General features: G+C 29.8%; 1 protein-coding gene across 1 annotated transcript in view; it reads right to left on the reverse strand.

The window, feature by feature from the left end:
* Positions 1 to 5,222: 5,222 nt before the first annotated feature.
* Positions 5,223 to 15,962, reverse strand: part of LOC106688039 (armadillo repeat-containing protein gudu) — a gene marked incomplete in the record, with an annotated part of 42,835 nt that continues 32,095 nt past the window's right edge. The window contains 2 exon segments of the mRNA XM_067044583.1: positions 5,223 to 5,490; positions 15,384 to 15,608. Coding sequence (XP_066900684.1) covers positions 5,272 to 5,490; positions 15,384 to 15,608 — 444 coding nt within the window.

Raw genomic sequence — 15,962 nt, forward strand, 5'->3', positions numbered from 1 at the left:
GTCATCATAGGAATAAGGTATCATCTTACGCAAAATTGAATTTTCTAACGATTTTTTTCTTAACATTTGTCTCACTAACGGTCATAAACATAAAAATATTTTTCACTTTTTTGTATGCTTTAAATCCTTTAGGACGCGTCGACCAAAGCAGAAAATTTAGGAGAGTAAAAGTTAAAATACATAGATTAAATTTATCTTTCGGCACTGATGCTTATGTATACTTTAATATTTGATTTTTCAATTTAAACCCGACAATATGAAGCTCTTAATATTATAGAAAAAACAAAACAATAATAGTTATGAGACTGTTGTTACACTAAATCGCTCGACCTTAAGTATATATATATATATATTTATATATAGTTTATTGAATAACCTCTTTAAGTATATAATTTGCGAATAGGTGTTATGGTCTTCTAGGCATCATCAGAGCAGTTCTCATGAGGATAAGTAATTTAGATATGAGCCTTCCTATACGTGACTGGGAATTGAAACAGCAATTGAGAACCTATTCTGTTTGGTATTCATTGGCTTATTTGTTTCCTTAGTAGTATTCAGCTAGAGGTACGTTCTATTTCACTAATTATTTTCATTTTGACTAGAACGTTTTGCTTACTGAAGTGATAATTTATGCAAGAAACGAAGAAAATTTCTTGAACTCATGATGAAGTTTCGTTTTATAAATGAATCTCCTTTCACAGAAATGTGATCAATATGTAATTAAAGGAAATTTACATAAATTAATATTTTTGATATATTGAAGTATTTCACTGATGTAACAATTTTTGTTTTCTGTGATCCAAATTATCTCAATAAGCAGGGGGCTGAACCGTCTCACATGGGTACGTAAAATAACCCCAATGATTCGAAACCTAAATAATAATAAATATTTTCTTGTTTTCAATCATGTACCATTAATAAAGAATAGCAATGGTATTTGTTTACCAGCTGTCACTTTCAGAAAAACAAAATTTATGAATAAATCATTTTGTAATAAAATTCGAATAGGTAAATACAGACTAAAAATGAGAAACTTAAGTGATATTTTATTTCCGTTAAAACAAATATATTATCGTTTGCAATTTACGAATCTTCCAAAGAAATGAGATGGAACTACAATGTCATAAATTGCTATTTTAAAAGTTATTTTTAGTTTTAGGGGTGATACAAAAATATAACCTTAAAATTAAAGGGTTATTTCTGTCTTAATTATCAAGATAGATTTACAGTGCAGACAATATTGTAGTGTATTTTCTGTGCGACACACATCTACTTGGAGTGATGTCTCATGTCCAAATTTATTTTTCACCTTTTTTGGACACTTTTATTGCTTTGAAAACTTCAATGAATTCCTCTAAATTGATTTATAAAAATGAAAATTTATATGTCAACTGATTTGTTGTTTGAGCATCCTTTTAATTATTTTTTTACAATTTATTTAAGTTGTTTAGTTAATTAATTAATTTGTTCGAGCCTTTCACACCTCCAGGCCCTCCAAGTTGATATAGAGACTTGAAAATATGTATGGGAATTGTGTTTGTCAGAATGCCTTTTGAAGATTTTAACATGTTTCATTCTTCTCCCACCATCTCAACATTCTACCATTTGAGACATGTGTCTCCCTTTTTTAACCAACTCTTTCTATGCTCTGTTGTTCTATTAACTACATTTAGCTTAAATTTTGTTCACTCAATTTTTTATTCTCTTTTGCCAACCGCAGAAAACCAAAAAATTTATGAATGGCGGAGAATATTACCTAGCAACAGTTTTTCTTATTTTAATATTGCAGCTTATGATTAGTAGAGAAGATCATTCATGCAACTCCTTTTTAGTCTTTCTGGAGGATTTTCGAGCATACATGTAATGGTAATGTGTGAAACTGAGCTCCACTTTATATATATGTACACTTTAGAAGAAATATTTTATTTGGTTCATCTGAGAAGATGAGCTTTTTTCTCACAAAGAGTTTTTTTCAATATAGAACAAGTATTTCCGTAGACATCGGTTTTACAGCTGTGAAATTTGAGGTTCATTAATGGGGGAAACTGTAACATATCCACATGCACACCTGAACCACTTACACAGGCTCAAGTTAGGTACTAATCGTTTTTTCGTTGAGAGAAAAAATTGAAAAGAGCAAAGAAATCTACAGAATCTACCCTCATTATCGTCTCTCTATACAAATAACTTCAAGATTCACTGAGAGAGATGGAAATATAAAAAAGTTGACGAAGGGAATATAACGAATGGCATTGTGGATAAAGCTGTTCCATGCCAACTAGAAATATCATTACTATGATTAATTCTACTGATAGGGAGGTGGATAAAGGGAGGGGAGGCAAAATAGGAGATGAAGTAGGAAGATCCAAGAAAATGGATAAGTTAAATATACAATAAGGACTGGGGAATTTTCAAATTATGGCTTTCGAGTCACTCAAATGAAGTTTGTTTTTTTTTTTGCATTTTTCTGTAGAATTAGGATCTCTGGAGTTTGATGCTACTTTATTCTGTGATACCAAATTTTCACAAGTTTAAAAACTCAATATGATGAAATTTTGACTTATAACAATTATTCCTTGTTATTTAAAAAATAACACTAAGTGGTTCCGTTTGTGTAACTTGCACTCCAGGTTAGAGCCACACTTACTGCATAAAATTGAGATCTGCTCATTTGTGGGTTGCGGAAGAGTAAATTAAAAACATCGATAAGGCATGGCTATTATCAAAGAAGACTTAACAACCTTTTGGTATTTCTAGCACTGGTAAGTTGAAAACAATGCGAGGTTCCATAAAACCACGCCTTCCTATACTACGCCTTATATCTAATGTCCAGAGGCCGATTTAATAGTAAGAAAAGGGACCAGAAGGTATTAAAATATCTTAACTTAGGACTTTTAAAATAAATAATCTAAAGGGTTTTAAATCCTCCAGATATTATAAAATACATATAATTTTTTTCTTCTATTTTTGGCCTCTTGATTGCACTCTTAAATATTTTTTAAAGTTGTTTTGAGATTATTTTTTTTGGCCATAAAATATTTATTACATAGAGACCTCACTTCTCATTAATCTGGCTAGTGATTCCAGTCTTTCAGAAATATTAACATTCTTCTTTCAGTATCCAATATTTTTATATTTATGTTACTAATTGATTTTTCAATGTGGGAAAATAGATATACCAAATTTTATGACGAGAATAAAATGAAGTGAAAGAGAGTTTTAATAAAAAGAACATTAGTAAGGTATTAATAAAGTTTAAATGTAATAAAATTATTATTTTGAGAAATAAATTTAATTATTTGTTGCGACGGATTGGGATTAAAGTTATTATAAAGAATAAATTTATATCATGAATGTTAGCTCTCTCATAAGTCCAACGTTATGCAAGAAAGTTCTTGGTTAGGAAAAGAGTATAAGAACAATTATTTATGTCAACCGAGCCTGAAATAAGCTGGGTTATGGAGCTATATAACTTGGGATGAAGTTACCTGTAATAATACAAAAAATGTTCAAAGTGCCTTGTAATTTGGTGTCAATTGCAATTGAAGGTTTTGTCAAAGCCCACCAAGGGCCCCCTTTCCAATACAATAACTTTGTCCTTCTGGTAAGTGTCCCTATGATTGGAGGACTTTAACAAACAGTACACTGGCCATTGTTATAGACATTTTCTTTTTAGCCTTTATTTATCATATTATTGATAATAATTATTAATTAATAATAAACTATACCGCAACAACCCATGTAGGGTTAAGGGTGCAGTATTATGTAAGGAAGTACTCTTACAAGACCAACTGGTTGATTTGGTCAGAACACGCTCGACCACCAGATTTTTCCCAATAAAGGATACCAACTCCATGGGGCTAAGTTGACTTCGGAGGACTTTCAGGATTGACTTAAAGCTGCAGTAACAGAATAAATAATTATTGTAACAGCCCGATTTGAACCCAGGTCCTGGGTGTTTGTAGCACAGTGCCATACCGCTGAGCCATTCCGATCTCATCCTTATATTATAATAAATTTTAAATAAGGGACATAATTTTGTTTCAACTTCTGACTATTTATAAAAATATTAACATACCCTATAATGTGTGACAGGACAAATTCTACTTATTACAAGTATCAAACATTTAGGAAAATGTTTTCTTTACACAAAAATCATCTGTATGCCAAGCTACTGAGTTTTTGACTGTAGATCCTGGACTGTAAGTCCAAAACGATTTCTATTCGGTTGAAACAACCCCCATAATAGATGGAGTTGACTTTATATCCACTGGATTTAGTGTAAGAAAACACTTCTCTACTTTTCAAATCATAATAGTGTGAAAAAACTGTTAATTACAGGATTGAAAAAAGAAATAAAATTGGATCATATCTTTCGGTCACACAAGGGCTCAAAAAGTTTACATTTCTACTTATTTGCTCAGTTGCTATAATTGTCTATTTTATTCAAATTACCACAACATAAATGCAATATTTCTAATAGATGGTTATTTATATATTATTATTGATTCAGAATAGGAAAAATAATAGTTTATATTTTTAAAAGTATGGCTCTTCCACCCGCAATATTTTTGTCAAATTAAACAAAAAATCTAATTATCCTGGCATAGAAGATTTTTACCTCTAAGTCTTGATGTTGTATTTGTATATTTTTGAGGGTGCTGAAAATGAATTTGAGGTTGCTAGCTAAATTATTTTCAGAAAAATAAAATATTTTAATGCTTAAAATAATGATAAAAAATAAATAAATAATTTTTATGTTATAGGAGAAAAAAAGATTTTTTGAGCTATTAACATTTTTCTATATTTCCGAAAAAAAAAAATCGACATGCTGAACCTCCAATTTGTTTTGGCACCCTCGTAAAAGGAGAAGTAGCCAAGTGAGTTAATATTAATTAATTAGAAAATAGCAAACATTTTGCAGGTATAAATTACAATTGCCTTGATTGTGGTATTATTTTTCTAATACCTAATCAGTTCAAATTATAATCGACTTCAGTAACGTAAATAGGAATTCTTAAATTAGCATTTAATTCTATATACGTATTACTTCAATATCAATATCAGAAGTAAGAAACGATTTTATTTCCTTTTTTTTTCTTACTGGCTATTAAATGAATTCGATTTGTAAACTGTTCCTATTTTGAAGGGTAAGCCTAATGACCAAAATATTAATTATTTTATGTAATATTAAAAACGGAGAAACATGTTATGAACAAAAGTAGGATTTAGAAGCATTTATTAGATGAGGAATCCTCATACATTCTGATTTTATTCAATATGGATATCCGGTTCGACAAGATCAGGATACTGGTAAGGTAGGATGAGGTCAACATCAGTTATTTTTCCCGCAGCTGCCTCAGGAGGCAGTTCTTCGTCGACATACTTTTGGTACTCGGCGATCCTGGCCAGGCGACGCATGTTGGTGAGGAGGGCGGCCACTGAATTATGGAGGCATTCGTTGTCGCAGGCCATGATCTCCAACAGCCTCTGCAACAGTTTTCATTTCCAGTGAAAATAGGTGAGGAATACCTTTAAATCAGGTAAGTGAAAAATAGGTTTATTTAAAGTTATAGCTTCTTAAAAATCTTATTCAATCTTAAAAATATTGTCCATCATAGACACATACCTCAACTACTCGTTGAGTACACGAATAGTTCTGCACTCAGTTGACAAAATATTATGTCATTTTCCAAAAACAAAAGTGGTTTTCACGCCATTCATTGATGTTTGAAGGATGGTAATATTTCTCTTGATATTTTACTTTAACTAACTGAAATTTACAACTTGCCATCTTGAAGACACAAAAAAGTTTTATTTTAAGAGTTCTAAAGTGCTAGATTTTGTGTTCTGAGAAGTAAAATTTTATTATTTTTTTTTTAATTAAAAAGTTTAATTTTTTTTTTTACTGGAAAGCTTAAGATGGAAGACACCTTATTTGCCATTTTTAAACTGTCAACATTGTTATAGAAACTTTAATATAAAGTCGTATAAATAAAGTTTTTTTAGCTTTTAAGTTTTCATATTATAAATTTTTTTCGTTGATGAAAATGATATTATACCTGTGATGGCTCCAGAAACTTGAACAAATTTCAAAACCATTCCAAGCACAATAATCTGTTATTAATAATATCATTATTCATTTACTTATAAAAAATTGCTGACTAAAGAAGTAGATAAGTGGGGAATATTGTGACACAAAAGTATGCACAGTTTTTTTTTTTTTTTTATATCATATCAAATAATATTATATCTTTTTACACATTAATATTCCTTTGAAAATGAGTAATTATATTTTTAATGGGTAATTACCTCCTGCATATACTTAATATGTAAGTATAATAATTGGTTGTCTTTTTTTATTCTTAAAAAAAGGAGACAAATACTCAATAACCCAGTTTTGACTACGTGAATGCTAGATACACGGTTGACATAGTTTTCTGGTCTTGTGTTAAAATATACTTTCTTAATTAATTCCTGAAGGCAAAACAATAATATGAATAATGTATATACAGAAATAAGTAAATGTGTGAAAATCACTAAAGATCAGCTTATTTGTGTGATTTATTTATGTAGGTATCATCCTTTGATTTGATTCCTTATATATTTTTTAAAATAAATTTCCTTAAGCTCAATCTCTAAACTAAATAGTCAGATATATAAAATACTTTAGGAATACAAATATTAGTAATACTGAAAGTAAATGTTCGAGAGCGTTGAATTTATGTAATATGAAATATTGAAATAATGTTTTATTAAAATCTTTCCAATAGAAATATAATGACTAAAATGATAATCCAGTATTTAAGATATACAATACCCTCACAAGCCTCTCTTAAAATTTTTATAATTACGAAATATTAAAAAATAGTTAATATTTATTGACAACTGAAAATCTAATTTATAAATTGTATTTAGTACAAAACTGGTTTGTTTCAATGAGATTATCGATTCTTTAACTAACTTTATTGAGATAAGGAATAGTATGAACACGAAGGAGTTGGGGAGGGGGTCTTTATCTAAAGAATAAAACATTTATTATAGGAGATGGCAATAAGGAAAGAGAACCCGCTATGCAAACAAGGGTTATTTCGGCAAATTTACATATAGATGGAATCTTGATGCAGGTGAACAGGTATAAAAAACAACACATAAAACAATAAGTCACTTCTACACTCTTTGGCTATACATGCAAATCCTTTCCCCAGCTCAATGTGCATTACTGACAAACAGAAACGTGTAGGACGAAAGTTTCCAAGTCATAAAGCTACTCCTAAGCTATACCTCCTGAAGGATCTGTTTTTACGTTCCTATATTCCGTTTCATCAGAAATGCAACTTTTTTAACATAAAAATTTAGATTATTCAACTAGAATAAAATAGTATATTCACAAAAAACAAAAATTAAAATTAAAGTAAGCAAAATAATTGAACTTACCTAATAATAATAAAAGTGCCTACTGATAAAAATAAAACAACTTACAAACTCATATAGGTTTATCGGATTCTAAAATTAATGCATTGATTCTTTAAACTAGTAAAAATATACGTACATTACAAATTTAAAGGTATATTATACATTTTTTTTTTAAATTGCACTCATTGAGTCGGTGTATGAAATACTTGATTAAATAAATGTAACATCAATATAAAACAAAATAAAAAGTTAATAAGTAAAAAAAAGTTTATTAAAACAAATAAGAAAAAAAAATACTGTCAAGAGTAAAGCTAGGATTATTTTTATTTGATTATTGAAATAAAATAAAATTATGATGTTATGAAATGTGTAGCAAGCACATTCTCGAGTGAGCACAATTTAACGAAGATTCGTTGACCATGTTTAGTGGGGATTTTGATAAATTCACCATTCTTATCACCTCTTGGTTGCTTAATCCCGAGCAGAAGATTAAAATTATCAAACAATATTTTTTCCTGAGAGTCTTACCCTCTCCAAAATCCAGAGAAAGGATTATGAGGGCTTCGGAGAAAGAGACTTCAACATGGGAGGCTTCTGGTTTGGAACTTGCGGAACTATATCTAGCACAACTAGGATTTTCATGGAGGATCAACGGGCCGATATCCAGGACGTTGCAAAGTTATTAGAAAATATAATGTTTGACTATTTCTGGAGTCCATCCACCACCGCATGCATGATAACAAATGAGGGGTAAAAAAATAATAAAATAAAATAATTAATAAAAGAATAAAAAAAAAAAATTGGTGATCCTTGGGAGCAGTGGCATGCGCAAACCCCAGCGCACTACCCCACTGCTCCCGCACCCCGTATGCCAGAGATGGCAACGGAGGGTGATAAAAAAACAAAAAACGTAACAAATGAGGATAGAGGTCATCCAGAGGAAGGATGACACATATATCATTTATTTATTTTTTGTATATATTTTTAATATTTATTACTTTTTGGTATGTATTTATTATACCTTTATATATGTTTATTACTGATTTTAGCAATTATTTAATACTTAATACATTTTTTTAAATTTTATATTTATCACTTATTGTATTTATTACTACGTAAATTATATTCATAATTTATTGTAGGTAACTGTGCCGTGCCGTTCCTGCATTCAAGCGTTATTAACGGACTATATCTGAACTAGCTATCATACCCCTCAGATAACGTTATATAGAGGGATAAAGGTACGTTTTTGTTCCAATTAATTATCAATTTCATATATAATTGCGAGAGTGGAAATATAGTTTCATTTACCTAAAATATTGTTAATTAACATTGTTAAATTAATGCAAACCGACTAAAGAGCCATTTATTCAATTCTATTGTTATAAGGTAAGTTGAATAGTGTTTCTACTTAGATGAATTTAACTCAACTTCTGTTGTAGCTCTGTAACATTTGATTAATGATTAACTACTTTTTTGCAATCGTCTAACAGTCTTTCTTTTCTCCAGAATTAAAAATTATAAAAAATAAAAAGTCTACTTATTTAAAGTGATCAATTTACATACTTGCCTTAAGCTTAAATCATCCAATAAATGAATAAAATAATTTTTTTTCTTAGGTTTTAATTATTCAATAATCAACTTAATTATTACTCTAATGGAACCATTGAGTATTTCTGATACATTATTTAATTAAAGAGGTAACCTTATTTACAGCTTTCTGTTTTCCATTTAACTTTCTCAACAAAAAGTTTTGCTCTATTTCGCTTCATAGCACGAAATGCGATCATCTTACTCATTAATACGTTTAATCAAAAAACCTGCATCGCCCGTTTTCGTTTACTGCCTAAAACAGTATTGAAATTAAAAAATAATTTTATTCTGGGACATATATATGTCCCCTGAGAATAAATTCATGGTTCAGACATTAAAATGTTTGTCAGATAAGCATTTAAAAGTTTCTAGTAAATAAAATAAAATTACATTGGGGTGTTGGCTTAACAATTGTTTATAATGTTAGTCAATATATGCCTATTTATTTGATTACAATGATGCCGAGATTTAGTTATACAATAAATAAAGGAATAGGTGTGTTTAAAGGAAAGAATGGATATATAAAGGGCTGGCGAATGGAGATGGTAAGAGAAGGAGGTTGTACGTATGATGGATTTGCTGAAGATATGCCCTGATATATATATATATATATATATCAATCGGTTGTGATCTGGTGTTTAATGAGTGGATGGATGAACGAAGAGTGAGGAGATCAAAGATATAGGTAGGTGTTTTGATTTTAAGAACTTGGAATAGGAAAACACCAAGGAGGTATTGCCTTCAGGAGGTTGGATAGAGCTTCTTCAACTCGGTATACCAGCAGGAGAATTTAGGGCGCCTTGAAAACCCAATGATAAATCTTACAAAGCAATTCATAAGTCTCTTCAGTCTCAACTCTAGTCCTGCTGATAGCCCTCCATATATCAAGGAACACTTATCGAAGTGGAGGAAGACGAGAGAGGATACTAGGAACTGACGGGTGTTCTGAGGAATGGAATGGTTGTTAAGGAAGAGTAGAGGACAATAAGGGAGGACTGGAAGCCTCTGGTTTGAACAATGGTTCAAATCATTGTTAAACGCCCATGCGTTAATATTATCAATATCTTCTTGTATCTTTTGGATTACCTTAAGTATCTCGGAGGGATGGAAGGATAGATAGATTTGGAGATCGTCTGCATATAAGCGGTATTGCCTGTGGTGAATGGAATCAGGAAGATGGTTGATATAAATGGAGAAAAGGGTTGGTGAAAGTGAGAACCCCTGAGGAACACCTCATGTCAGAAGAAGGGGAGAGGAAAGAGGTTTATTCGGAATGACGACTGTTTGGGAACGATGGGACAGGAAGGAGATGAACCACTTAAGGATAATATTTGACATGGAAAGGTTTTGAACTTTGAGTATCTTATGATTAACTGCTAATTGATGCTTCATCTGCATTATATCATTCTAGATAGTGGTCACTAATTCTAAATTTATCAACTTCATCCAAATATTTCTGTAGCAATTCTGATTTAATATTTGAACTTTTAAAACTTGAAATCGTTTTAATTGTTAATAGTTCTTTGTGCAAGTCTAAATCCTACAGTTGATCTGAGAAGCCGAGCCACACAAAATCGTCCACAGAGATTGCAGCCAATTCCTTCAATTATTGTATAACTTAACCTCCGCATCATTATAATCAAATAAATAGGCATATATTGATTAACACTATAAACAGTAGTTAAGCCAATATCCCAATTCTGTTTCAAAACGTTAATAAAAAAATATTTTTTCATTTGGAATAATATATACTACCTAAACCACTAAAAACCCTAATTACATCATTTAAATTATGGTAAATTTACTAAAATATGAGCCCTAGTAAAGCTGTTTACAACCAATAGATCTCGAGATATTATTCCTTTTAAAAATGCTACAATTCATAAAAAATGTACTAAAAATCAGTTGTTAGTGAATTTATTTTAGGAATATATAGCTCAAGAACCATTAGACGAACAGATGTCAAATGTCACTCAACTTAAAGCTAGTTGAAGGTACTATGAAGTAATTTATAACATTTATCTTCGTAGATGTAGTAGTTTTAGTGATATCAGGCTGAACACTGTCGATTTCTAGTTGATCGGACAATAGTTTTGATTGTATAGATGTCTGTTAGCACTCATATATATTCCTAATCAAGATAACAATACTTTCCTAATAATTTCTGTTTAAAATGCCCTTAATGGTTTGAATAGTATGGCAGGTGTACTGTAGAATAGTTTGGTATTCAATAGAATTTTAATAAATAAGTGATAATACTTTGAGGTCTTATAGAGATGGTAGGCAGGGATATATTTATGGATGCCCTAAAGCCCCGAACAGAATTATTCCGACAGCTCTTAAAGGCTGATATGGGCTGGCGTAAAAACTCTGCCATTGAGGGATGTAATTTATGTCTTAGAGGCGGCTTAGGGGAAGCGATAGTCCGCCAGTCTTTGTACACCTACCTGGATCAGGGTTATTGAAGGGAAGGGATTAAACTGAAGGGCTCAATAGGATGGGCCTGATACTTATGGCGATAAAATCATAAACATTTAAAATATTAAATCAGATAATATCATTATTTGAGGATATATGATTTTTTTTCGTTATTGTTTGGGTATAAACTGCCTCTGATTGCTTTCATTTGATTCCATAAATGAAAATGGCACGAGTGGATTTGACAAAATTAATAATTTAACACATTTTATAAGAATGGTGCCGTAATATGATACAATATATATATTGGTTAATTAGTGAGATGCTCCCTCTTAGTAATGCATTCCCAACAAATTTGTTATGTTTGAATTATAATTTTAATTAATACGATTTTTACCTTATTTGTGGTTTAAATTATTTTCTAATTTATATAACATTTATAGGTTAATGAATTTATTTTCGGAATATCTCTCAGCGACTATTAGACGTACAGATGTCTGAGGGCACTTAAATTAAAGTTAGTCAAATGTACTAAAAAGCAGGTAACAATTACCTGGTTACATTATTGCACAAAATGTTTTACATTATTAAATTAATATTTAATTAATATTTATTAATTATAATATTAATTGCATTAATATTTTGTGAAAACTATCAGAACACTCTGCTTTGAACCTATTCCTCCTTTGATTGTAATGTATAAATAATAAGTTATAATTCATAGAAATTAACATTTTTTTAAGACTTCCTTTTTGTTTCTCTACCATCAAGTTGCCACAAGGAGTAGGGGCTTAATCCTCAGTCCATTTTCTCCATTATCATTCAAGCATCTCCAAGGTTCTCCGGAATACATTTTTATTTTTATTTTTTAATGATCGATCTAATAAGACGACCTAGATCACTGGACAATTAGCGGGAAATATTTTTTTTAAATCAATTACTTTTAATTTTTGTTTGGTTTCGACGGACAATAGGTTTTCATGAACCCTTATTGTATTATTTTAAATTATTAAATTCAAAATTTTAATTATATTTTAGGTGTTATAAAAAGAAGAAATTTATGCTCCAGCAAACCTAAATGATTGCGCGGAAAGGTCGTGAAGAGTAAATTCAGCTCTATTGCTCGTCTGCATTCTCAATTTAGATCGTCTGAATGGCGTAGACCGAAGAGAGACTTACCTTTTAATAAAATCGCTTCCCAAGAATTGTCGGCAATTAATTTTCTTTTCAACGATTCTAAGTTCCAAATAGTTGTAGTTCGAAGTCAAATGTCCCTCAGTCTCAAGCGTAAGGTATTCGAGCTAAGGTGAGTATTTCGCGCCATTAGAAGCATTCCTTGCATCTCAAGAGCAGTCAAATACCCATCTCTTAGTACTCTGAATGTTAAATTAAACATCAGATTGGCTTCTATCGGCTTGTTCATTGCTGATTGTTTTCCGCAATCGCATTATATGTATAGCCTTAAGCTTTATGATTCAGAAATAAATAATTTATTTATAAAAAGAAAATTACTAGAAATTAATTATTTTATTCAACCGGTTACCTAAAAACGTTATTTGATGTGAACTGATGAGATTTTTATTTAATCACGTTGTCAGACAACATGCACATGTTGAATGTCTTTCCTAGTAATATATAGATTTCTTGAGTTATTATTCTTAAATTAGTAAAGTAATCTCAACTAACAGTTTATAAAATAATAATACTTAATCTTTGTAATTAATGACATAAGCTGATCCATATAACTTATTTGTCGGTTAATAGACAACGGTATCCAACAATCACCTAGGACTTATTTTGTACAGAATTTAATATAAAATAATTTATTTGACTGTCAGATGGCTTTAAATTCATTTAAAAAATAATGAATATATGAAAAATTAGTTGTATTTTTCTGAGTATTGGAATGATATCGAAGGATGGGCAATTATCGAACATGTACTGAGGGTAAAAGGTTGGATCTACGAGCCCACGCAGTTCCTTGTGAGGCCTAAGTTATCGTCGGCGGAGGAATTCTTCCGGAAGATCGCTCCAGTTTCCTTTACTTTCGGGAGAGTTTATAGCCCCGCACAGAAATTACACCTACACAAATTGACTGGGATAAACAGTCTTTTTTTTATTATCAATTTATACAATTTTGATCCTTTTTTTCTCTCAACTTTTATTCTTTAAAATTCTCCAACGTAATGGCCTGAGGGCCGAAACGTTGGAGAATTAAGGTTACAACCTACAAGGTTACAACCTACAAAAGGTTTTTGTTTTTATATAACAATTACATTATTTTCTTCAACTACACACTGGTTTCTTTGGGCATACCTTCAATATTGTTGTCATTTCTTTTTAAAAACCCAAAATTGCAAATTAATTGCCCTTGTCACATCTTTAAAATAATTTAATCATTAAAATAATATCATAATCACTTCATAAAATTTTGTTTTTAAATAGATTTCTTACTTACATAACGTTTTTTTAATAAATTGATATCCTAGATTTAAAACTTTTTAAAAAACACTTTCCCTTATTTCATTTATATTTACAACTTAAAAACAGAACCTACCTTCAACAGGTTAGGGCTCTGTTATCACCTAATCACATAACATTAACTTTTTTATCATTAATTTACATTTTCAATATAATTTAATTAACATTCATTTTTAATTATTTGGCTTATATTTAAAATCCATAATTAATATATTCTTATTTTATGTGTATTTTTTAATATAAAAATAATTAATCTAAGTCTTTTTTTTATTATTATTGAAGAATAGTTTATTCTTTTTCTCATTTGATTTTGAAAATGTTATGGTCATTCATAAAGAGACTAATATTTTTAGATGAAGAATATTAGAATCGATATAGATCTCAGAAAATATAAATTATACTGTCAATTTCAAATCAGATTCTAAGGGACTAAACTACCATTATTCAGATATTTTGAGCAAAATAAATATTTAATTATTATAAATATAAAAACGTTAGTAAATAGTTAAATTTTCAAATCCTTAAATTGTACAAATGTATATATAAAATAAATAAACACTTATAAAAGTATGAATAGGTGAATAAATATGTAAAAAATAAATTAGAGAGGGGGGTATATGTATGCAAAAAAAATACACATAAAATAAGAATATATTAATTATGGATTTTAAATATAAGCAAAATAATTAAAAATGAATGTTAATTAAATTATATTGAAAATGTAAATTAATGATAAAAGGTTATTGTTATATGATAAGGTGATAACAGAGTTCTAACCTGTTGAAGGTAGGTTCTGTTTTTAAGTTGTAAATATAAATGAAAGAAGGGAAAGTTTCTCGTAAACAAGTTTTAAATCTAGGATATAAATTTATTAAAAAAAAGTTATGTAAGTAAGAAATCTATTTAAAAACCAATTTTTATGAAGTGATTATGATATTATTAATTAGCCTGCAATTTTGGGTTTTTAAAAAGCAATGACATCAATATTGAAGGTATGCCCAAAGAAATCAGTGTGTAGTTGAAAGAAATAATGTAATTGTTATATAAAAACAAAAACGTTTTGTAGGTTGTATCCTTGAGAATGGCTTGAGGACCGAAAAGTTGGAGAATTATAAAGAATAAATGTTGAGAGAAAAAAAGGATCAAAATTGTATAAATTGATAATAAACTGAACCACTCTCAAACAATCATATATAAAAAATAATTAATCTAAGTCTTTTTTTTATTATTATTGAATAGTTTATTATTAGAATAGTTTAATAAAAAAAAATTGTAATTACCAATAATTTTGTTAAAATATCTCTACAAATAATAATAGCAGATGTTAGTTACTATAGAGTCCTGCTGTTAGTAAAAATGAATCTGCTGGCATTGTTGTATTTTAAAATAAATTATAATTAAAAAAATGAATACTGTTTTGCAGCGCGATAGTTCACATTTTGCATAACCAATGTTGTAGGAGCTATCGTACTCACCTCAACAATTTGGTATTTAATCATGACCATGCAGTTGATCAGCTCGTAGGATAACTTCCAGAGGCCAGATACGACTCCGAGTTGTACGTAGGAGTCATTGTCGTTAAGGAGCCACTCGACCAGGATCGTCACAGCTCCTCGTTTGCCCAACTCGAAGGACCTCTTTTTGTCGTGACCGCAGCTTCCGAAACCTAGTCCAATGGCATAGCGTAATCTTGGATGTACCTATTGATAGAAAATCTTCATAAATCGTGGTGCAATATATTATATGTGTAAAATAACCTCAAAATAAATTATTTCTTTGCAATGGGTTTTACAAGTATAAAATAATTTTTAATGAATTTAATTTAATACACAATAATTCCAAGTAATACATGTTTGATATAACTTATGTGTGTTTCATAGATTTATGTGGGTGTTATGTTTTGTCAGGTGCCTTTTATAAATGAATAAATGGTATTGAAATATTTTAAACCGAGAGATATTTTATATTAATATTTAGGACTTTATCCACCGATCCTTTTCTCTTTCTGACCCTCAATACCACCAGACCAACATACAACGTATTAAACAGATTCT

Source organism: Halyomorpha halys, unplaced genomic scaffold, assembly GCF_000696795.3.
Source record: "Halyomorpha halys isolate HHAL.00 unplaced genomic scaffold, Hhal_1.1 Scaffold1043.1, whole genome shotgun sequence".
Classification (NCBI taxonomy): Eukaryota; Metazoa; Arthropoda; class Insecta; order Hemiptera; family Pentatomidae; genus Halyomorpha; species Halyomorpha halys.